Genomic DNA, 25,832 nt, shown 5'->3' on the forward strand with positions numbered 1-25,832 from the left:
TGCGTAATTTATTAAATTAAAATAATCAGACTTAAATTTTACAACCACAAAAAAAAAACCTTTTCAAACAAAATATGTACATAATAATCGTTGTAATAACTAAATAAAAATTAACAAAAACCTTATTTAACCGATCTACTACACGTATTTTATATTCTACTATATACATACAATTTAGCTTTAATACCTACGTAAACCTATTTATCTATTTACAATATTATTTTAACCACTATCAACTAATTAGTTTAAAGTCGATGTCGAGCGAAAACAATACAAATATAATAATATTATTTTGTGACATATACACAAAATTCAATAACCAACAAAACAAATCTAAATTAATATAAGCTAAATTGTGTGTATATACTAGAATATAAAATACTAGCGACCCGCCCCGGCTTCGCACGGGTGCAATGCTGATACTAAATTAAATACACTACAGAAAAAATATGAACGTTGTATATAAAAACATAGCGGCCCGCTCCGACTTTGCACGGGCATAAAATATATATGCCTATGTCACTCAATGAAAACATGATTAAAATCGATCCAGTATTTTTGGTTCATTCATTACTGCCCTTGGCCTGCACGCATTAAATTTGGAGTAAAACAACTCTCCCTATACTTACTATGAAGATTTCCTGCTATCTTTGGAATATCTAAATTCATACAATTTTTATTACATTACATATTTTTAAACGCAAATTTTAAATTTGTAATATCTCCGAAAATATTTGTTTAATTTACATGCTGTAAGGAACCATATTGATCTATATTAATTGCACACTGTATTTAAGGTACTTAATTCGATAAGGATTAATGCCGTATTGCTTAAAATAGCTTCGTAAATAAGCCATTTTCTCACGTAAAAAGTAAACAATAAAAATGGTTAATGTGGGTTATCCCTAAAAGATAAACATATACCATCGCGGACTTTTTTGTAGACCTTTTTATGGTGTACAATACTGTAGTACATTAATTTGATCTAACTCGTAGGGTTAGGCAGCGTTTTTGCTAATTGCTAAATAAGCCTAAAAAAATAGGTTAATTTACGACATCATGTTAGAAACCTCTAAAATTAGCAATGTTGCCTTAGTATATTATGCATGTATTATACATATAAACCTTCCTCTTGAATCACTCTATCTATTGAAAAAAACCGCATCAAAATCCGTTGCGTAGTTTTAAAGATTTAAGCGCACATAGGGATATAGGGACAGAAAAGGCGACTTTGTTTTATACTATGTAGTGATTACAACGATTATTATGTACAAATTTTATTTTAAACGTTTTTTTTGTGTTAAAAATCTAAGTTTGATTATTGTTTACTTTTTAGTGAGTTCCTTATCTATTGTTTGAAGCCGGTTCAATTTTTTTAAAAATATTTTTGGCTAATGTGTCGTTACCACAAATCTGAGAAGCAAAAATGTTGTGTTAACTATCTGATATGTAACGAAATGTACTTTTATTTATAGCAGAAGTTATCTGTTTCCATGTTAACCAAATTATCTCTACCGTCACTTGTTATATAAATAAGCGTTTCCCAAATTCGTCTATTATCACCATATATTCCTCCACCTTCCTGTTGTTATCGTCAATAAATAACGTTTTATTAATATATATGAGACGTGCGTTGTTGACAAGGTAGCATCCTGCTCGGTAAACATCACAGCCGTTTTTATTTGTCATTATAAATTTCGGATCTCCACTCCATCGTAATACCCATCCCGAATGAAACCATAAAATTCACGGTTGTTTTTCGAAGGCCGCCTCGCCGGTAGCGTCTTAAATTTTTACCTCGTTACCAGTCAATTTACCTTCAATTTCTATTCCATTGATTACGACGTCGTTCGGAAGTAACAAGGCGGAAACCTCATTAAGATTAACATCGTTATTCCTCGTGCTACATCCGCGCCACCCATGGGATCAGCCGGTAAGATCGTGAGCAGAACAAAAGAAAAATACATGGAGACAATTAAAATAGTAGGACTGCGTAATTTTAAAGATATTGGCTTGTCGTAGTATAAGAAAAATGTTTTTCTCGCAACATAGTGATCCATTTTGATTTCTTCAGTTAATTTTTTTTGTTCTGGCCTAAAACCAGGCGGTGGTATGCATGGCGCATACCTGGTCGCGGAGACTTGCCCTGGCGTGACAAGTTGGACAGGGTTATGTGGAACTGCCTCTGGGCTTACCAATACACTCAACTGAAATCGCCTCACAGTTGATCCCTGTGGATCGCTACTGCTACTGCGTTAAATTTGGGGATATGGCACCCGCTGTTCGGACAGCCGTTATTGGGCACGAGGACCCGGCGATTCTATTGATTCGCGAACTTGAGTTAACACACGACTGGATGCTGTCGTATGGGAGTAAAAGTTATGACTGCAGCGACGGATGAAAAGAACTTGATCTGAGTTGTTGTTTGTAGAATAATTGAGATATGAAGTGTTTGATTTCTGGAGTGTGAGTTTCCCTATGAATTTGATTATTTCTGACAAACCATGGAGCTTTTTAGATTCTCCTGAGGAATACTATTTTATACTATTTCTCCTATTTTGGAAAACTTGAAGCCGTTTCACCTGGTTAAGTGTAACAAACTTGAAATAGACATTAGATCCTTAGAGGAGTACAGAGCGAATTAACATATTGTAAAATAAGCATTTGATGGAGATGGGAAGTCTGCTAGAAGGGCAGATCAGAGAAGATAGCAAGTTTGCTATCTGCGAACCTTTCTGGATTTGAGAATGCCAACCGAACCTTCGGTCGGAGTGGAGACCGAGTACGTGACGTTATCCAGCCATGGAATTATTGCGGGGTCGATCTCAAGTTGACATTTAAGTAAGATGCACAGGGCGTAACGCTACTTATGGAAAACGTTGGCCTGGGTTTTCAGGGGGTTGATTTTCAATCTCCAGAATTTGAACCACTTGACCGCATCATCGAGCTGCTTCTGTAAACGTTCATGAATTGTAACTTTGAACCTGGCGGCCGTGAAGAAAGCAGTGTTGAGATACCTTGAGATACGCCAGCATCGATTTGTTTTCCTGATCTTGACCTGGAAAAATATGTCCTATAGGTAGGACTTGATGAGACCGGTTAGGTCTTCTGGTAGGCCTAATCGCACGCATTTTACGATCAAACTGTCGTGTCAGACTTTGTCAAAGGCTTTCAAGGAGTCAGGTTTCAAAAGAGAGGTTTTCAAAGGAGTTCCGCCTCCAAATTGAAAAAGTTCCTATTCCCTGGCTCCAGAAGACATCATACCTTGTCTTGAATTGGTCAGCCCAAATTCAGCACGCTATTTGCAAAGACAATGGCGTATACAGCCTACTATTTCCACTCCTCGGTAGAGAAATCAAACTCACAATCCCCGAGAAAGCGACTCTGTAAAAATTGCCAGTCCGTCCAGTCTGTCACTACAGAGCACAGGTATGCTACAGGTGCGTGTCCAAGAGACAACTTGAATTACATCAAATATTCCAATCCAAAAGAGTCCCCGCGTTACTCAATGCTCCATGGTTTATGCGAGTTTATGAAAAACGCTGGAAGTAATTCATTGTTTTTGAACTCTTTTGGTCCTCTATCGGTTCTTTGTCATTAATATCAAAATAATCACATTTAAATCATTGAAATCAAAACCGACAATTCATATATGACAGATATGATAAGTTTTTGAAAGTGATAGCTGATGTATTTTAATCAAACAGGAGTAATGTTTATCGAAAAAGTAATTTTGAGCGTTCAACGACGATTTTTTGCAGATAAATGTCAATATCAACAGTTACAATTAAATTATTTACATTGATACTTGGCATTTGTATCAATATATATAGCTTATTAAATTATATGCAAGCACCTAATACCCAATTTTTTTAAACACCTTTTTAATTGAGAATGACTTCAAGAAAATTGAAAGAAATTAACAGCAATGAACAATATTTAGTAAAATATACACCTGATACCCAATTTTTGAAGTTAAATCCTTAATTTATCATCAAAAAGTAAACGAGTATTACTCATTTGTCGATAAAAATAATCTATGTTGGCTTCTTTCTGTCGTTATCGCTAATAAACAAATATTAGCCCACTTGATGTGTTTGTTTAATACATTCTAGTCGGATGGCACCAGCAAGCAACAACTTCATAACATCACAATGTTTATTTGTGGAAATAACAAGCGAGGTCATTGTTCATCGTAATTTATTGGCAGTGAATAAATGTATAACTTCTGGATGAGCCACATCCTGTGGTTCTCCTTTCCGACAAAAATTTAATAACAACACGAGATGATTAAGCGGTGGTCTAATTGGTGTAATCTAATGCTTTTGTTTTAATTATAATGTAGGAGTACAATATTTTCGTGAGATTTTACACTCCATTGTTTTATTACAATCATGAATTGTTTTGTTATCTTTCCGAGATGTCCTGTAGAAAGTTGTTCTTTAGTTTCGATTTCTTTCTCCGTCATTTATATACTATTCTTAGAAATTCTAAAGAGAAAAATCATCTTTATAACAAGGAGAATATATGAGATATAATCAAGTACTAATCACTGTTGGATTACGGTGAATTTGTTTACAAATCAGATAACATGTTTTAATATACGACACGTAGACAAGTATTTTAACGGTATATCTTACTTTACTCAGAAAAAACAGTTAATTAGATAACTACAGTTATTGTGGACAATAGTCCATTCTCTAAACCCAAGTTATAGCACAATTTCAATCGATTGAGAGAATATTTGATAAAAAATAGCCAATAAGGAAACAATAAGGGAAGATGAATTGTGGTTTTTTATAACCATGGGCTTTCGATCTATTTTTTTTCACCAATCATTAGTTTTGTTGGTTTGTCTTTAAAGATAGCTATTTCTTAATATCACAATAATATAAGCTGCAATTTGGAGCAGAACTATAGCTCTTGGGGCAGAAATTTTTGAAGCTCACAAGGAACTCTCATTGTCAACCTCAGAAGAAACTGAAATAAGCACCTGAAACTTGAGACTCATCATCCAAAAATAATAATTCAGAAGCTCACTCCTCGTCAAGCAGCGGGTCCTGAAAGCATAACCATTTGAAGAAGTAAAATACATGTTTTGAGTAATACCATGACATATTTACTTTAACACTTCCACTGGAAAAGAGCAATCTTTCTTCTCTTTCATTTATTTCTACAAGACAGTAAACCATTAATATAATGAAAAGTTAGTTCAGTTCATTGATTTCAAGTTAAAATAAATGATTTAATTTCTCTTTTCATTTTAAATGTAAATATTGTAGAATACAAGGAAGTAGATTAATAAAAAAGGTTATATAAAATAATATCTAAACATATATAAATTTACTGACACAAGGAAATATTATTGCTACTGTTTTAAAGATTGAATATTGGAATAAAAAAGTAAAGAATGATGTAATATAGGTAAAGAAATTATTCTGTTATCAAATAAGCTTGTTTTTTTTTCAATTTATTGTTTTTCAATATATATTTTAGGTGAAAAATGTGTATAAAGGATAAAAATTATATTAATACATAAATGAAGTAATGAAAAATTATAGATAAAGTGAAACTAACAATATAATTTGCCTAAATGGAACACATGGGACAAATAGAATAACATAAATTATGAATTATTAATAGTAATTTGGTAAATATTTGAAACTGCTGATAAATATTAAGATATTTAGCGATTTATGCCATTTATTATTTATATTTTGTATCAATTATTTAGTTATTTACTTTATAGACCTAAGTTTTGGGAAGTTCATTAAATGATTGTAAATGTATTACTTTAATATTATTTCTATATTGTAAAAAATACAGTTAATTATACATAGAATTGCATGTTTATGATTACAACATAAAAGTATATAAAAATCATATATACTTATATTCGAAGCTCTGAAGTTGTTGCAGTTCTGAAATTAATTTTACCTGTGATACTTTTGTTATAATGTTCAGTGATGTAATAATTCAAACTTATTGATGCTTCGTTGATTATTAAAACTTAGAAGAAATTTGTTTTATTATTTAATTATTACATACATACTAGTCGTTTCCGTTTAACCTACAATTTGTCTTTATGATAACTTAAATCTAGGTATATAACTAGGCGGATCCATTGGCCCTATCTCAGTCTCTGGTGAAATAATGTTTATACATGTCACTACTGTATTTTTTATTATATGCAACTCACTACACAACACTATACAAGATCAGATGGTCTGATTCTTTTGAGTCTGTGTCCTGTTCTGGTGGTATCCAAAAGCTGTAATGTTTCAATATTCTCATGAGAATGGAGTTTTTCTTCATGCCCCCTTGCAATTCTCTTGAATTCTTGACTGACTGTGGTTATCTGAAGGTCTCGATGTAGGTAATCAGCCCTATCGAATTTGGGTGCGCCTACAATACCTCTCAGGACTTTGTTCTGAATATTTGTATTTTATTTATGTTACTCTTTGCTCAACTTCCCCATAATTGAACTCCGTATGTCCATATAGGTTTCAGTATTTGCTTGTATAATAGCAATTTATTATGTACTGATAATTGCGATTTTGTTCCAAATAGCCAGTACATTTTCCTATATTTCAATTCCAGTTCTTTTCTTTTCTTCTTTATATGTTCCTTCCAGTGAAGTTTTGCATCTAGATTCATTCCGAGATATTTAGAGTTGTTGCTATATGGAATGATAATGTACGGTCTGTTTATAGGTGAACTGTACATGTAAATATTTACTTTCATTAATTCTTATTTTCCAAGCTTGTGTCCAATTATTTATACTGTCTATTGTAATTTTGAGGCTTCTTCACTATTGTCTCCGACAGCTATAATCGCAGCAGTTAGTGTTATTAATATTATATATCAAATATGTTTCTAATTTTATATTGAAAATATTGTCAAAACAAATTTTAGTAACATTAACATATCATTTCTAAGATATTCTATTGATTTATCAAAGAGCTATGATTAACGGTATAAATTGTGGTAGAATTTCACTAATGTTAATTAAAATAGCAGCAATATATGTTTCTAAATGTTTACAAAATAGGGTTTACTTTTTCGCGCACGTAATTTTCCGATGAATATGAGAGTGCGGGCTCGGTTTTCGGCCATATTACGTCGACAGATGACTGGGCCATATTTAAATTTAATAGAAGCATTAAAATTTAAATGTCGTCCGTTATTCGCAAGTAGAACGGCGATTTTGGAGTGATGCAGCGCCCGCTAATGTTTATGGATCGCCATTGAAAAGATTTACCGTTCAATTACCATAATAATGTCCCCGGAAAATGAAGTAACTCGTACGAAATCACGTCCATAAATTCGATTTTAATTAACGGTAACGCCGGTGGCGTGGAAGTACGCCCGAAAAAATCCATACGGATCGTTCAGATTTATATATGTTGGGAATATTATTGAATATGTTCCAATGAGCGTTTAACATATTGACAGAAAACCAAATTTAGTTCATATTTTCGATCACATTAGTCTGCTGTAGATTGTAAGTAGTGTCTATTTTTGGAGAATCATAGTTGGCATTCGGTAAACTTCCGTAATGTCCGCCTGGTTTTTTAATTAATTATATCTTATATTATATATGCTTAATACAATAATAATTGACAAATTAATTTGTTACAACTGTTCTCTTGTACTTCCATTACTACATAAGCAAGGCGAGTATGTGATTAATACTAATAATAACTATAAACACTAAACAAGTTCGTATGGTTCGGTTCGCTTCAATCTTCTCATTCCTGCGTGTTGGCCAGTAGCTTTGTTACTGCCATATTCAACCTTATTTCGTGTTTTAAGGTGAAATCGTAAACAACTTCGTAAATACATTTCATTTTTCAATCATCTTGCAAGTTCTTCATTGGTTACGTCGCGATAAGCATTGGTAATTGGTCATAGAAATTCGTTGTGTCATCGTTCGGTTACTAGTTGGTTTAATGTTTTAGTGTAACCCCATATTTGCACCCCGTAGTTCCAAATTGACTTTATGATGAACTAATGAACCAATCTCTATGATTTTAGGTCAAGTTGAGAGTAACTTACCTCTTACCATTACAGTTGCTTAAGTTTGAATCGAATCTACTCTGCTTTATGTCAAACATGGTGTTTCCAATTTAATTTATCATCGAGATGTATGCCGGGGTATTTAGAACGGGATATAATTAGAATTTTATTGATATGATATAATGATATAATTAGGTTTTTGTCAACGCGAAATTCACATTGACAGATTTGGAACTATTAAGCTGTATTTTCGGGCTTCTGATCCATTTGTAGATCGTGTTGACCGCTACGTCTTATCTTGTTTCTTTTGGTGTTGGAATGTCAGCAGTGTTGCAGATACAGGAGTTACCCCAAGACACTATAATAGAAAACCGAAATAGGTTTAAGTGTTAAGAATACCCCTTTATGTGAAAAGATTACTGGAAATCTCATATTCCTATAAATGGATTTAATTGAGATGAATTTGGAGGTCTCTTGTGGCTATTGGATCCTGATATTGATCGCTGTATCTTCAGCATATGATGCCATAATAATCAGTACGTCAGCTGTATAGAGAAGATATAACAATGGGTCAAGAATACTGCTTTGGGGGAACACCTGACTGTGTACTCGTCATTCTGTTTAAGAACAAACTATCTATTTGTTTAACTCGAATTCTAGTATACCACACCTTATTAAAATCTTGAGATATCAACTAGAATAGAATTACTAATTCCTAAGACAATAAGCAGAAAGTGTTTTTAATATCCAGCATAGGTTTACCACCGTCCAAGGAAATGGAGACATATTAACACCGAAATTGAAAGTCTATCTGACAGAGAGCTTTTAAATTGATGGATTTTTCTAGCATTTAAGAAAATTTGTTGTATACAGTACGTTTTAAATTACTTTGATATATATGAAGCTGTAAAAGTTCTTGTATGAAAAATCGCTTCCAACGCTTCCTTTCTCCGATGCTGATGTTCCTTTTTGTTTCAGGACCTTTCGTTCGTAGCCCGAAAGCTCGCGAAGCAAACGAATGCGACTTGTTGCAGTTGGTGCGTCGCCTGTCCAGAACCGAGTCCGTTCATCGCAGCGGTTCCAAGCAGTTTGAGAACGTCGCCACCACAAAAGACGACCGCCATGTGAGTGAAGTTATGGGCGCCAACGTCAGTCGACATTCGACAAAAGGACTCTCAGGTACTTGTATGCCATCCATATGAGATGATCTCACATATAAACTAATCAGTCATTAAGTTGAACACTAAATCTTATCAACTCCTCTCTAAAATTGGCATTTAATGCTTCAGCGTGTTATTTAGCTTCATAAAATAATGAGACATGGAAGTCGATCTATATATAAGGTCGTAACCACATTTTATATGGAACCACTAGCTATTTCACTCCCTGAATATTACACAGGTTCGCATGGTTTGATCTTCTTTGGTACAGAGGCCTTAGGTTTTTATGGAGGTATGGGCTAGCTTCATGCTTTCCAGGAACCTTTCAATATATTTTCTGATTATAAGAATTCCTAGGTTCAAGAAATTATTACCTATATACCAAACAGTTTTACGCAACTCCTTATACTTTTACATATACATTTGGTTTCCCATAGTCAAAACTACACGTCTAGCACTATACTAATATGGTACAGTAAAGGCTATTAAAATTAGTCAGCAAGTTAATAGCTTAAATTAATATTTGATTGTTAAGATTGATATTTGCCTTTTTTTCATTCTAATTTTATATCTCTAGCTGCCTAAAATTTCCTATAGATCCTTCTTGGTTTTTATCCACTACCCATTGGTTATAGTGCTGTATCATCTGCGAATGTTGCAAATGAAAAAAGAATTAACAAAATAAAACAAAGAGTTTTTCTTAATAGGTTGTGATTTGGCACCAAATAACTAAATCGTGAAACATTCCAAAATCAAAAAGAAAGCATTATTGCTTTATTGGGCTTCAGTCGACTTCGGCGTTCTGAAATTAAATGTCCAACTTTCAAAAATATCTTTCTCACGAAACACTTTTTTTAGGATATGATAATAATTTGCATGGTTTTTTTGCTGAATATATGTATTATGGCTGTGATTTAATGAGATATATATAAATAGAAGAAATTGTTTATTTGAAAGATCCATACAAACATAGGTCTTCATTAGAAATGTCTTCATTATTATGGTTGTTTTCTAGTCAATTTTTCTTTCGCCGATTTTCTTTCTATGTGGCTATCACCATGATTATTTTATTGCTGCATTTGACAACATTTCTCTCTTTATAAATATAAATTACAAATACAGTAGATGGACGTATTACTATGACCACCTGACATGTACACAATATTTATTGATTTATAAAGCGTTTAGCTACCACTTGCTTTTAAACCATTTCCAACGTAATGCTGCTCTATCTTTGCGTCAAAAGATCTGTCATTTTCTTCGATGATGTGGAAAATGGAGCTATTCCTCCTCACACTCTACACATTACCATTTTTAAAATAATGATAAGGCAATTTTGCCTTGCTTAATCCCTTGTTGAAGATACTTAGATAAATATCTGAACACCCAAGAGCATCTAAAATTATAACTTACACCGATGTAACTTTACAGGCCGACGATCACAATCCAGTGGTAGCATTTGCAATGGGAAAGGCCGTCACCAAGGCGATGGTAGCGGAAAGGGTAGCGGAGGCAGCCTACCCAGTTACTTAGACGAACGGGAGCCATCCTGCAACAACAACTTCGACGACGATGCCGAAAAGGCCTCATTGGACGAGGTAAATAATCGACCGTAATACCCGTTTGAAAATATAACGACGTCGTTGCGTCCGACGCTTAAAAGAAAATTACCTCGTAATGGACATATTTCTCACCGAAGAAGCAGACGATAATTGTTATAATCGAGGAAATTAATTTTAACAGATGTCGTACGGTTATGAAAGTCTTATGGCATCGGAGACTGCTTTTACAGTTGTTAAATGATATGTTTATGGCGTATAGAAGAAATAGTATCGATGTTGACACGATATATTTTCCGTGTTTTTTATGGATTTTTCTTGCTAAAACCGACTTGCAATGACTGAATGGCATTGTTGTAAAATATAATGAAGATGTAACATCATTAGCAATATATTCCGTGAAAAAAAGTAGCGAGAATAGGTTAATAATAAAATCTTTATTATTTATCTAAATGTAAATACATAAAACAATATCGGGTACTAACCCGGTACACTGTTTATACCTCATAATCGGTTGTACTAATTTGAATGGTTTTTGAATAACAGATTAACTATTAAAATATTGGAAAAAGTGACGGAAAAATTGTCTGCATTCGAGGCATGGTTAAAGTTTATTTATAATAATTAATGTCCACTGTCCACTGCAAATCCGTGACATATTAAACATCACTGAATATACTATTACATAATAGAAATTCAGTGAGAAATAAATCGCACATTCAAATTTAGAAAAATAATGAAATATATAAAAAATATTTACTAACTGTACCTTTCTTCCACTAATCCAGTCAAGAAGGAAATGTAATAATTTTAATACGAATAATTTAGGGCGAGATTAACATTAATAAAGGTACCCGAAACAAAGGAATATGTAACAGGAATATAGAGAACAAATGACAACAGTCAAATTGATTGGCTTCAATCATTCCAGATCATTCGGTCAATCAGTCATCCGTACGGCAAGAGTGACGACACATAATAGACAAAAAAAACTCTCGGATCATTTCACTGCGGATACCTGTCAGTATATTTTGATAGTACACCAGTTCATTTCCTGGTTTAATTAATTAATTAATAGTATTAAATTTTAACAGTGTAGATTAAACATTAATAATGTTGTTATTGTATTATTCCTGTTTTTTATATTTGTTTTGGCTTGAGCTTAAACTTTTTCATTGGCTCATAACTCAATAATTTGATCGCAATAATTAAACTGCGAAATCGTCACCTATACCACACAAATTATTCAAAACCAATTTACAACCTTCCTATCATTTATTAACCGACTTCAAAAAAGGAGGAGGTTCTATGTCGACTGTATATTTTTTTATGTACGTTCGCCGATGCCTCCGTTAATTATAGGTCGATTTTCAAAATTCTTTTGTTGTTTCTTCTCATTTCTCACCTTTACTTGGCCTACACGTTGTAATACTTAATAAAATAACTGCGTAATTTATTAAATTAAAATAATCAGACTTAAATTTTACAACCACAAAAAAAAAACCTTTTCAAACAAAATATGTACATAATAATCGTTGTAATAACTAAATAAAAATTAACAAAAACCTTATTTAACCGATCTACTACACGTATTTTATATTCTACTATATACATACAATTTAGCTTTAATACCTACGTAAACCTATTTATCTATTTACAATATTATTTTAACCACTATCAACTAATTAGTTTAAAGTCGATGTCGAGCGAAAACAATACAAATATAATAATATTATTTTGTGACATATACACAAAATTCAATAACCAACAAAACAAATCTAAATTAATATAAGCTAAATTGTGTGTATATACTAGAATATAAAATACTAGCGACCCGCCCCGGCTTCGCACGGGTGCAATGCTGATACTAAATTAAATACACTACAGAAAAAATATGAACGTTGTATATAAAAACATAGCGGCCCGCTCCGACTTTGCACGGGCATAAAATATATATGCCTATGTCACTCAATGAAAACATGATTAAAATCGATCCAGTATTTTTGGTTCATTCATTACTGCCCTTGGCCTGCACGCATTAAATTTGGAGTAAAACAATTCCTCTTCCCCTATACTTACTATGAAGATTTCCTGCTATCTTTGGAATATCTAAATTCATACAATTTTTATTACATTACACATTTTTAAACGCAAATTTTAAATTTGTAATATCTCCGAAAATATTTGTTTAATTTACATGCTGTAAGGAACCATATTGATCTATATTAATTGCACACTGTATTTAAGGTACTTAATTCGATAAGGATTAATGCCGTATTGCTTAAAATAGCTTCGTAAATAAGCCATTTTCTCACGTAAAAAGTAAACAATAAAAATGGTTAATGTGGGTTATCCCTAAAAGATAAACATATACCATCGCGGACTTTTTTGTAGACCTTTTTATGGTGTACAATACTGTAGTACATTAATTTGATCTAACTCGTAGGGTTAGGCAGCGTTTTTGCTAATTGCTAAATAAGCCTAAAAAAATAGGTTAATTTACGACATCACGTTAGAAACCTCTAAAATTAGCAATGTTGCCTTAGTATATTATGCATGTATTATACATATAAACCTTCCTCTTGAATCACTCTATCTATTGAATAAAACCGCATCAAAATCCGTTGCGTAGTTTTAAAGATTTACGCGCACATAGGGATATAGGGACAGAAAAGGCGACTTTGTTTTATACTATGTAGTGATGTGTAGTAGATAGATTAAATAAGGCTTTTGTTTTTATTTATTTATTATATGATTATTATGTAAAGAGTTTGTTTTAAAACGTTTTTTTTTGTGTTAAAAATCTAAATTTAATTATTTTTTACGTTTTGGTGAATGCTTTAATTATTTTTTGAAACCGGTTCAATTTTTTTGTTAAAAATATTTTATTAGCAAATGTAAGTCGAAAGAATCGAAAGGTATCTACGTAAATCTGTATAATAACTTTTGTGGCGAAATTGTTTTTGTTGAAAATAGAAAGGATTATAATATATGATAATATGTGTGATTTCTTTTAAAAGTTTTAAAAGCTTTTACTAAAATCCCAGATATATTTAGTTTAATACTGAATAATGTCCTTTTTACAATAAAATATTGGTGAAATTTGAAAGTTTTTTTCTGATTTTAATATTAAAATGTTTTGCATTTTATCTCTATATGCGTACTGTAGCAAGAATGTCGTTCTTTGGTTATTTTAATACTTTTCCTGGTTTTGTTATATGCATATTGATGAAAGTGCTAGTGATTATTTTAAAGTATGCATTGGCTCAGTCGTATAGTTGATAATAAATTAGTTTAATATTAAAAATAATTCTTTATTCGTTATCGCTGTTTTCTTTTATATTCGTACAAATCAGTAATTATAACTTAAAATTTATTAAAAATAGAAATCAGAATAATCTTTGTTTTTAAGAATATGGTTATTTTTTACAGTTATATTTGCAATTTTTTGTCATAAAATGCCTGTTCTATATAGTTCTAGCAAATATTTTCGGCAACATTGTATGTTTTACACTTCTGATCTCTGGAATTATTAGCAATTATTATACTCGTATGGCCTGTCTAATACTTTATATATAATCTAACAGATCAATTGAAAAGTCCCCGGTCTACCATAATAAAACACATTTTTTTGGCAATATAATTTTTTTTATTCAACATAATTCCCTTCAAGGGAGATACACTGATTTGAGATCTGAGAACGGAAAATAGTCCGTCCTTCAGACGATCCAATAACGCTATGTAATAGTCGCTGTTGATGGTTCTTCCTTTTTCAAGGTAGCCAATGAAAATTATTCCATGCGCATTCCAAAATACAGACGCCATAACTTTGCCAGCCGACTGTTGCGTTTTCCCACGCTTTGGAGCCGGTCCATCGTGTACAGTCCAGTCGAATAATTGTCGTTTGGACTTCGGAGTGAAATGATGGAGCCGTGTTTCATCTATTGTCACATAACGACGCAAAAACTTGGGTTTAATACGCTTAATCATCTTCAAACACTGCTCCGAATCATCAACTCGTCATTGTTTTTGGTCATAAGTGACTTCGCGCGGCACCCACTTTGCACGGAGCTTCCTCATACCCAAATATTCGTGAATGATATGATGTAAACGTTCAGTTGATATCTTTAGAGTGTCTGCTATTTCATTCAATTTCAATTTACGGTCATTCAAAATCATTTTGTGGATTTTTAAAATGTTTTCGTCGGTAACAGCCTCTTTTGGGCATCCACTGCATTCACCGTCTTCTGTGCTCATTTCACCACGTCTAATCTTAGCATACCAATCCTTGATGGTTGATTTTACTGGAGCAATATCTGGAAACTCGGTATAAAGCCAAGTTTTTGCTTCCACTGTATTTTTTCCCTTCAAAAAGCAATATTTTATCAAAACGCGAAATTACTTTTTATCTATTTTTTTCACAATAATAGTAGCGCCATCTATGTGTCAGGCCGGGGACTTTTCAATAGAACTGTTAGATCAGTTTTAATACAGTTGCTTTCAGGTATATTGTATCAACAATGTTATGGAAATCTACAAATAAATACTCGAGGGTCTTTTTCATACAAGGTTTTAATTAAAATTCTCTAATTCGTAAATAATAATCGAAAAATTTTAGGTTTATGGAAAGTTCGGATGAAGGAATCGCCACTGTATACCAAAAAATAAGATAAATATTCAGCTCTGTTTAGCTATGCCATCTTAATTCAATCCTCGGGTTCCCGTAACCTTCTTTCATTTAATAATCCATCAGAACATAATAAAAATGTGCGGGATAAATTAATTAAGACCCTTTCTCGTTCTGCCTTCTTCGGCCGATGTATCCACGACCAATATTAATACAGAGAAAATTAAATTAGTTTTTTCCCCGTCTTTTTCCCGTACAAATAGCGGCGCGCCCTTTTCGCCGATTCCCAATTAAAAACGGGAACTTTACTTAAATCCCGGTTTTCTTTTCTGCTCTTTTCTTCATTTCGTAATCGATTTTGCGGCATCGGGTACGAATTCCGTCCGGGATATTTCGGTGCCGAACTCGCTGGTTTGAATGAGGTTTTTTTTTAAAGTGCAATTCCAAAGTATCGATACTGCTTAATGTACGAAGGCAGTTTGGTAAGTCAATAATTTTTTGAATGAAAGATATTTTCTTTGGTAAAAAGAATATTTCTCAACACATCTCGTTTCAATGATGACCTCCTCATTTGATCCAAATCCTTAACCACCCAGTCATTTCTTTAGGGTTGGAAAAATAAATATAGATAATAATATTGAACAAACAAATATAATTTAATATAATTGTGTGGGTACGGCACCGTCTTCAAACTGATTTTTATTTAGTTATTACGAAGATTATTACGTACATATTTTATTTTGAAACTTTTTTTGTGTTAATAATCTAATTTTGAGTTTTTTTTACATTTTCGTGAGTTCTCAGTGTGTCTTTTCACAGGATCTCCAGATTTTTTTGGTTTAGTCTTACAGCCATTTGCGCCATTACTGTTGATAATGTTAAATAAAATTTTGATTTTATATTTTTCCATAATAAAAATAATCGAAATACAAAAGTAGTTGATATCAAGACGAAAAACATTGCGATACTTCTAGGCTAAAGACTGATCCCTCGATCCTGAGGCCTAATTAAACACCAATCCAAGAGAGACGGTGGTTTGGTTCGGTGTTCGGTTCGCAGGATGAAAGACGACGGCTGTGGCGAGCGGCGGCGAGAGACCGAGAGAGAGGCAGGCGGACGATCAGACTTCTGAATTTTAATTGAGTTAAGTGAAAATGCTTTCTGATATTTCCATTAGCGATAGCGGCGAAGGCGTGATGAATGTTGAATAGGCGAGACCGTCTCGGTTTTGAATGGAAACCGCCGATCGTTATCGTTACCGTAGTTTTTCTTGGAAATATTCGCGATCTTATTTACAGAGGTTTTCTAGGTGACCTAAGGATGATTATTAGAATTTTTCTGAGATTTTGTTTTAGGGTAAATGATATGGCTCGGTGAATGGAGGTAAAACGAAATGAAAGACATTATGTGACCGTTATTTATTGGCTATATAAAAAAATGTGAAAATTACGATTAGATAAAACGGATGGCAGCGGTGTTACGTGGAGACGAGGCTTGGGTAGTCGATGGTGGCACGTCTAAACCAAACGATGGTCGGTTACTGAATGATTGGAAATACCCTTCAATAACATCCCAGATAAACGTCTCGGGGTTGCCAGCTATTCGTTATCGGGTTCTAGTTGGCGCTGCCGGCACTCCGCCCGTGTTCAACATCTCGGATTATATTTGTGGGTATTTTGTAAACCGTTATTCCACTATGTAAAATTAGACATACCTCAAGGTCGCTACATTATCATTACTTTTTTGGCTTTATTTATCTATAAGAAGATAAAACAATACGTTAACTAATAGAAACTAGCGGGATTACGGCGAATTAATGACTTGATAAATGCAATCCGTCTCTTGGTCCACCTCAACAGACGTTGTCCATCATAAATAACACTATCCTCTCTCTGAAGAGGATAAATTTCCAATCAGTCGATCTCCTGAAGAGCAGAATCTCTCTCAGATACCTACAGCTCTCGATAAAACGTCTGTCTTCTAAAAAATTTGCAGGCCCAGATAGTATAACAGTAAACCATCTAAAAAGCCTTACTAGCAAGCAACTATCAGAGCTTGCCAACATCATCAAATCCATCCTGAGGTTAAAGCATTTCTCGAAGAATTGGAAACATGCGCTCGTCGCTGTCATTCCAAAAAAGAAAGCCAAGTCCACTCCATCTTACTGATTAGTTCACTTTCCTCGCTTACTTGCCGAAAAGATATACTACACGCTTTAAATAGCTTCACTGACGCACACAACATGTTCTTCCGGTCAACTAACAAAAATCGGTTTCCGTGCCAAACACTCAAGCTTTCATCAAGTTGCTCGCGTCGCAGCAACAATGCTCCAGGCACCAAGAAAAGGTCGAAAAACTGGAGCCATCTTTTTAGGTGTTTCTAAAGCTTTCGACCAAGTTTGGCATGACGGTTTAAATTTCAAAGTTAAAAAGCTTAGCTTACTGAATAACCTAGATAGATTCATACTTGGACGGCAGGTCTTTTCAAGTGAGGATCGGTGGTGCAGTCTCCTCTCGAAAACAAATTTCCGGTTTCGCATGGTGTTCCACTAGCCCCTGCCCTATTCAACCTGTATATGACTGATTTCCCACTCCACAAACGTTCCCATACAGCATTTTATGCAGATGACACAACGTTCTTTACAACCGGCTACAATAACGACGCTATTCGCAACAGTCTCCAAGTCCATCTGAACCAGACGATTAAGTGGTACAAATTCTGGCGGTTACAGATTAACCCGAGCAAAACTCAGGCTATTCTGTTCAACCATAAGAAGGAGTTCCGCACCTACTACCTCCAAATTGATACCCTGGCTCCAGAAGGTATTATACCTCGGTCTCCAGTTCGACTGCAGGTTCCAATGGTCAGCCCAAATCCAGCACCCTATCTGCAAAGGCAATGCCATGTATACTCTTCTCTTTCCACTCCGCTGTAGAAAAAGTCAACTGCCAATCCCCCAGAACACGACTTTGTATAAAATGCTAGTCCGTCTAGTCTGCCTCTTCGGAACACAGGTATGGGATAGGTACGTCTCCAACAGATAACTTGCACTACTACAAGTGTTCCAATCCAAAAGTCCGCGCGTTACTCAATGCCCCATGGTTTATGAGGAACGTCAACGCTCACCTCGAATCAAGCATCCCGTTCGTGAAGAATTTCAGTGTAATGTTTTCCTTAGGCGCCTTAGAATACAACATCATCTTGATTAAATCCCTACCCATTCACAATCTTTGGTAGATAAGCAACTACGGCAATCCCAGTCGTAACCCAGGGTCGCCCGCAAAACACTCCACTATCCCGAATCTAAAGCGACATCAGCAAAAGACCATTTCGTTCTAGCTGGTCATTCTGGAACTAGAACTGGAATTTTATTAAAATATACATGAAAACCAGTGTTAAAAGAAGCCATTACCATAAAAATACCATCTAAAGTTATCGAGAATAAAATATTGCCTTTGATCTAATGTGTAACACTCTGACAACTTGAACATATACAAACAAATCCAACAGGATTCTGACGGTCAAGGTCAACTTTTTTCTAAACCGCTCTCGTATGCATGTAAATATTGTATAATATCAACAACGAAGAATGTTATATGGGTATGGTGATGTCATGGTTTTTTTTAAACGTCGAAAGCGCTGAAATAATAATCCTTCACGCAGTGATATAAACAGTTGAAATTGTCCATTGGATCGCAGAAAACCGGACATAATGCAACAAAAGCATAGGTTATTGTGTTGTTTGAAATTACCGTCGGCTAGGTTTCGTCGAAACCGTGATATTAACTCGGTAAAATTCGTGGTGGTTATCTATAGTGTGACTCACGCGTTAATTTACGACCGTCTAGTTCGTAATGATAACATTAAATATGATAAAAATAGAAATATTATGTATATTATGATAATTCGATACATTCCAGAGATAATGAGGGCTAAGGTAATATAATAATGTTTGATATGAATCACATTGTATTTAGGAAATATTCAAGAACAAGTATAGGGTATAAAAATAAGTATTATAGGGCTAATTTTAAACACAGGGTGTAAAATAAAAATTATATTTAACAAAACAATGAAACATCTTAAATAAAAACAGAGAACAAAATAAATGATATAGCAACTACTTACACAATAAATGGCGTAATAAATAAAGCAAATAAGCGTGCAAGATCTTGATGTCGATGTGGTCCGGTGACTGAAAATATAATGAAAACGTACCTGTGCAACCAATGTTCAATGATAAGGGTGAAATTAAAGATATACTTGTCGACTTGGTTGGCGTAGTGGTAATGGCGAAAAGTGGTAAAGGCGACAGGATGGTCCACCTACTGTTGCGATAGTTGCGGGTTCGAGTCCTGCTGGGGCATGGTCGTGAATTTATGTTTGTGATTGTCCTAGGCCAGAGTACAAAATCCGACAAGGAAAATGATCCCAGTCACGCCAGTAACCAGGCTAGGTAAGATCGGATGTCTTGTGGGATGATTTGTAAGTTGGTTACTCGCCAGTCGGTAGGCTTAATGCCGAGAACCCTGGTTCGGAGCCCGCGTTAAACTGTAGGTCCAGTCGAGTTAAACCCTCGTTGGTAAAAGGAGACAGAGATATATATTATCCATAAATCATAACTACACATCAGTATCATAAATCATAATCAGTAACTAAATAAACTTTTGTTTACAAATGTAATAGATTGTTTCTTGAAGAAATTCTCTTGAAAGAACATCACACACATCAGACGTCAAATAAATTAAATAACTATTCATAGACCTATTAAATATATAGATCTTTTACAGACTATTAAAATTATTTATAGACTTTGGATTAAAAAAAGCTTTGGTGAGATAATATAATATGCTACACTACTAATTACTTCAATTTGATAGTTTCATGTGTTTGCTTTCCAGGTTGAACGCATACCGCCTTTGGGAGATGGTGCACCTCTCCATTGGAAGTTTTCCGATGCTCAAACAGCCCTGTGCCAAGACCAAGGCTATGGTTCGGAACGATCTCCCGAAGAGGAATATCCTCCTCCTTTGCCAGACCACGACCTGAACCAATGCCATCACCACTTAGAGCCACATTCCTGCTATCCATTCATTACACCAGGTACGTCGTTTCGCTATGTTAATCTTGGGAAGCAGTGCAGTAATACTACAGAATAATTATTTTCTACGTGTGTGTTAGTTATGAAATGTGTAGTCACTTTTTTATTCTCTTGGCATTCCACAATATTACCATTGGGCAATAAGTATTTTATGAAATTTATGCTATAAACGATACGTAGAAGATGCCTATAATAAGAGGTTTCCTGTACCCTTGGTATGTAAATACATCCAGTGCCAAAAGAATGGCGATCTTGCAGTTGCTTTCTTATGGGCAGAGAATAGACAAAATAATATGAACACCATGCAATATAGTACAACTTGTTATCTGTTAGCAACACTGCTTCCAGGAAATAATGCGATGCATGTTTATTATTCAGTGTACATGCCCGGTCTCGTAGGCTACATTTAAGTTGAATTGATAGCCTCACACCATGATGAACTTCAATCTTCACTCATTCCATACTCTTGCGCGTTTTCAAATATTTCCAAATTTGTTGTATTCCTGCCTATCACTTCAGTGCTTAGTGCCCACGTGTTGTTTTAATACTAGTAGTTAAATGGTATTCTTTTGTTAATTATATTAACCGACTTCAAAAAAGGAGTATGTTTCGTCGATTTCTTTGTCAATTATAGACCGATTTTCATTTTTTTTATTCGAAAGAGTGCACTTCCGATGTGGTCCCATTGGTACCAAGTTAGGATCTGATGGGAGGAAGGGGAAGGAGGGTTATCGAGGGAAAACATATTCTTTATCCAAAATAATGAGACATTTAGGTATAATATTATTGCTGAACTGATGTGAGAACATGTGAGAAGTCGTAGAAACATCGCAGGCAACTGTTTCTATGGTGTAATGGTTAGAACATTAAGCTAACAGGCGGAGGGCGCGGGTTCGATTCCCAACAGGTCAGAAACTGTTTTTGTTCTAGTTTGATTGGAATGTCAAATAATCTAGACTATGTAGCGGACCCCAGGGACTGAAACGTTCCTGATTTTCAATCAATGATTCTTTATTCCTATTTTCCCCATACGGGCTCTACTTTTACTTGGGCTTTTTATTGTAATACTTAATAAAATAAGTGCGTAATTAATTAAGTAAATATTTAACACTAAAAGGAGAAAAGTAAAAGATATTAAACAAAAAAATTGAACCGACTTCAAAAAAATAAATAAGGAATTCATTAAAAAGTAAAATTAAACTTAGAATTTTAAAACAAAAAAAGAAGACGTTTTAAAATAAAATATGTACATAGTAATCGTTGTGATGACTAAATAAAAAATAAACAGAAAGCTTATTTAACCTATCTACTACACATATTTTATATTCTAGTATATACACAGGATTTAGATTAATATCTATCTTTTTTGTTTATTTTTTATTTAGTTATTACAACGATTATTAGGTACATATTTCACTTCAAAACGTTTTATTTTGCGTTAAAAATCTAGGTTTGATTATTTTTTACTTTTTAGTGAGTTCCTTATTTATTCTTTGATGTCCTTTCAATTTTTTTGTTAAAAATATTTTACGTTAATTTTATTCCTAGTTTACTTTATTTCATTATTTATTACTTAGAAGAAAATTAACAACAGACAGTACGCGCGTAATGTATGAATTGTAGGTAAAATATTATAATTTAGTAATACTAATTTTGTAGATTGCTTAGGAATAAAAGTTTATTTATGTTAATTAATATGAAAACACTGAGAAATATAACGCAGTTTTGGTAAGTGCCTTATGCGAAAAGGACTGCCGAGTAGGGTAGTGCTACAAATGAAAAATATGTTTATATTTGTATAATTGCCAGTGCCCCGAAAATTTTATCAAAGTTATACTGTATAAACACATTCTCTTTTTTGATGTTCTCTGTTTTTATATGAGAACCATGTCCTACCATAGCTGTAACAGCGAAAATGTGAATGGAACTAGTGAAGATTCCTTTATGCTGTACTTCAATGGTTCTTGTGGAATAATTCCTTCAGTTTCCTGTTTAATTGTTTTTGTTTTGGTAATTCTCTTTCTTCTTAATTTAACCTTTTTTATTAATTCACAAATACAATAAGGACACAACCTTCTAAAGCCGGACTAATACTCCATCAATAAATAACTAAATATAATCAAGAAGTCACCAATTGCGCAGATCCGGCCTGACTAACTCCTCGCCGATTCGGATACGTCGAGTGAACGGGGGTAGGTGGGATAGAATTCAAAAATAAATAATAAATTTCCAGGAGCGATATAGCCGCGCAGCCAAGGGTCGCGTCGGTCTTATCCCTCAGGTGTAGTTCACTCGATGATGGTGTTCCCTCCATTAGGCGTGTTCATTATACCCAGACGGAAAATTCCGTGCCGGAAAAATCCGGGAGATGCGGGCGCCGACTCCTAGTCGGCTCTTGCCGCGCGAGAATTTATGGGACCCGGTCCGAAATATGGAGTCATGAATTTCAAAACAAATGGTACGGTCGGAAATGAACCACTTCCAAATAACCATTCATATGTAGGGGTGGGCGAAGTGACGTGGGAAACAGAAACGTCAATAGGGGCTATTATCGGCTAAGAGTAGAGATCAGCGGAGAAGTCTCCAATGTCACTGATAATACACATTTTTTTTGGCGGGACAGAAAAGCTTCCCTTCAAATATTATGTCCTTGTGTCAGTGGCGTAGCGTAGGTGGCAAAATTTCACAATAATAATTAATAATAATAACTAGTGAGCCCTATCATGTTTCCTTCATAATAGACCAAATATAATAATTTAAAAATGATTCTTTGGTAATATTTTCTATATAAAATCAGAAATACATTTGATAACAGGTCAATTGGAATGTCCCAAAAACCTAGCTTGATGCCGCGTTTCCGGACACTGCCCCAGGAAAATCAACTATCAAGGATTGGCATGCTAAGTTTAGACGTTGTGAAAATGAGCACCGAAGACGGTGAACGCAGTGGACGCCCAAAAGTGGTTGTTACCGACGAAAACATTAAAAAAATCCACAAAATGATTTTGAATGACCGTAAATTGAAATTGAATGAAATAACAGATACTCTAAAGATATAAACTGAACGTGTACATCATATCATTCACAAATATTTGGGTATGAGAAAGCTCGGTGCAAAGTAGGTGCCGCGCAAGCTCACTTTTGACCAAAGACAACGTCGAGTTGATGATTCAGAGCAGTATCTGAATATGATCAAGCGTAATAAACCCGAGTTTTTGCGTCGATATGTGACACTGTATGAAACATGGCTCCATCATTTCACTCCAAAGTCTAATTGACAGTCATCTGAGTGGACTGCACACGATGAATCCTTTCCAAAGCGTGGGAAAACGCAACAGTCGGCTGGCAAGTTTATGGTGTCTGTATTTTGGGATGCGCATGGAATAATTTTCATTGACTACCTTTGAAAAGGAGGGACTATCAACAGCAACTATTACATAGCGTTATGGGACCGTTTGAAGGACAAAATCTCCCCAAAAACAGCCGCATTTGAAGAAAAAGAAAGTGCTGCTTCACCACTTGTCTTCTTTGGCTTTCGTTAATCTGTTGATTTCTACTTTGCCTTGTGTGCCTTGCCTTGAAAAGCCATGAGAACTAAAATCTCACCAACAAATGAGAAGTTAAAACCTATATTATTGGATTAACCAGAAGTAAAACCAAATTTGAATCAACGCTCCCCAATAACGCTATATAATATTCATTGTTGATATATGTAGTATTTCCCATAAGATAGTCTATAACTATTAGACCAAGGGCATCTCAAAATACCGAGGCCAAAATTTTTCCAGCCCAGTGTTGTGCTTTCGGGCGCTTTGGACGAGGTTCACCCGTTACTGCCCACTTAGATGACAATCGTTTTGATTTCGGAGTGAAGTGATGGATCCATGTTTCATCCACTCTCTCATATCGATGCAAATATTCTTCGGTTCGTTAAGTTTACTACATGGCCAAATACTGCTCAGTATCATCTACACGTTTTTGTTTTTGGTCAACACTGTTCATAGTTAAATGCTCATGCAATAGAAAACCAACACATACTTTTTATATTCTTAATCATTATTAAAATATATTGTGTTTAAAATAAATGTCAAATTATTACTAGTTATTAAAATTTTTGCTTCTATTCTTGGTGTACAAGCCTCATTAATGACTTGACTACTTCCAACACAACTAGAATGATTTTCTCTCTGTTTTTGTTATCACTAAGTTTTGGCATATGTTGATACCTATTCGATGTCGTTGAAAATGATCTGTTATAAATTTTATAACTATTAAAAATTTAACCTTACATTCTGCACTTACGCTTGTTCTTCCATATTTTAAAACCAATGTATGTTAAACCATCAAGAATAACATAACAATTTAATTATTATTACTATAGAATTATTAATGTAACACATTCTAAATATTTAAATTTTGTTGTTGTTTTGACTTGATCGAGTGTACCGACCGACTCGAAAAGAATGTAGCGCCATAAGAAAAGAAAGGCAATGAAAAGCAAGATGAATTTAAATGACCTTCATACTGATTCAAACCTGATTATCAAACGCTATACCAAATACTTATACAGGAAGAAAAAATCTATTAAAGATAACTTAAAACATGGTATATCACTACATAGTATAAAACAAAGTCGCCTTTTCTGTCCCTATATCCCTATGTGCGCTTAAATCTTTAAAACTACGCAACGGATTTTGATGCGGTTTTTTTCAATAGATAGAGTGATTCAAGAGGAAGGTTTATATGTATAATACATGCATAATATACTAAGGCAACATTGCTAATTTTAGAGGTTTCTAACGTGATGTCGTAAATTAACCTATTTTTTAGGCTTATTTAGCAATTAGCAAAAACGCTGCCTAACCCTACGAGTTAGATCAAATTAATGTACTACAGTATTGTACACCATAAAAAGGTCTACAAAAAAGTCCGCGATGGTATATGTTTATCTTTTAGGGATAACCCACATTAACCATTTTTATTGTTTACTTTTTACGTGAGAAAATGGCTTATTTACGAAGCTATTTTAAGCAATACGGCATTAATCCTTATCGAATTAAGTACCTTAAATACAGTGTGCAATTAATATAGATCAATATGGTTCCTTACAGCATGTAAATTAAACAAATATTTTCGGAGATATTACAAATTTAAAATTTGCGTTTAAAAATGTGTAATGTAATAAAAATTGTATGAATTTAGATATTCCAAAGATAGCAGGAAACTTATATATCCATGATTTGCGTCTGACATCAACTTTCCTAAGCTAATCATAAGCATCACAACGATTTCATTTCCTGCATAGAACGCTGCAAACAACCATAAAATCATTGAAGCATGCCTAGATCAACTTCCCACAGACTTCT

The 25,832-nt window shown here is 34.1% G+C and overlaps 2 protein-coding genes across 4 annotated transcripts in view; both read left to right on the top strand.

The window, feature by feature from the left end:
• Positions 1-25,832, top strand: part of LOC143192862 (uncharacterized) — a 180,611-nt gene that overhangs the window by 115,035 nt on the left and 39,744 nt on the right. For all 3 annotated transcript variants that reach the window (XM_076398608.1, XM_076398618.1, XM_076398627.1), the window contains exons 10-12: positions 8,998-9,198; positions 10,611-10,777; positions 20,267-20,468. In XM_076398608.1, the coding sequence (XP_076254723.1) occupies positions 8,998-9,198; positions 10,611-10,777; positions 20,267-20,468 (570 nt within the window). The remainder of the gene's footprint in view (positions 1-8,997; positions 9,199-10,610; positions 10,778-20,266; positions 20,469-25,832) is intronic.
• On the top strand, positions 16,005-18,757 carry LOC143192912 (uncharacterized). The gene is made up of 2 exons (XM_076398734.1): positions 16,005-18,270; positions 18,326-18,757. Exons 1-2 carry the CDS (start codon positions 17,941-17,943, stop codon positions 18,407-18,409), a joined length of 414 nt encoding a protein of 137 aa, XP_076254849.1. The 5' UTR covers positions 16,005-17,940; the 3' UTR covers positions 18,410-18,757.

This window comes from Rhynchophorus ferrugineus, unplaced genomic scaffold, assembly GCF_030347505.1.
Source record: "Rhynchophorus ferrugineus isolate W39M unplaced genomic scaffold, kcgeb_rfMv2 rfM1, whole genome shotgun sequence".
NCBI lineage: Eukaryota > Metazoa > Arthropoda > Insecta > Coleoptera > Curculionidae > Rhynchophorus > Rhynchophorus ferrugineus.

What these genes read in the sequence shown, in the direction of transcription:
- LOC143192912 (XM_076398734.1), top strand. Translation starts at nt 17,941, where the DNA reads ATGACTGATTTCCCACTCCACAAACGTTCCCATACAGCATTTTATGCA. An exon ending in ATCTGCAAAGGCAATGCCAT is followed by an intron (nt 18,271 to 18,325) that starts GTATACTCTTCT and finishes CCAATCCCCCAG; the next exon opens with AACACGACTTTGTATAAAAT.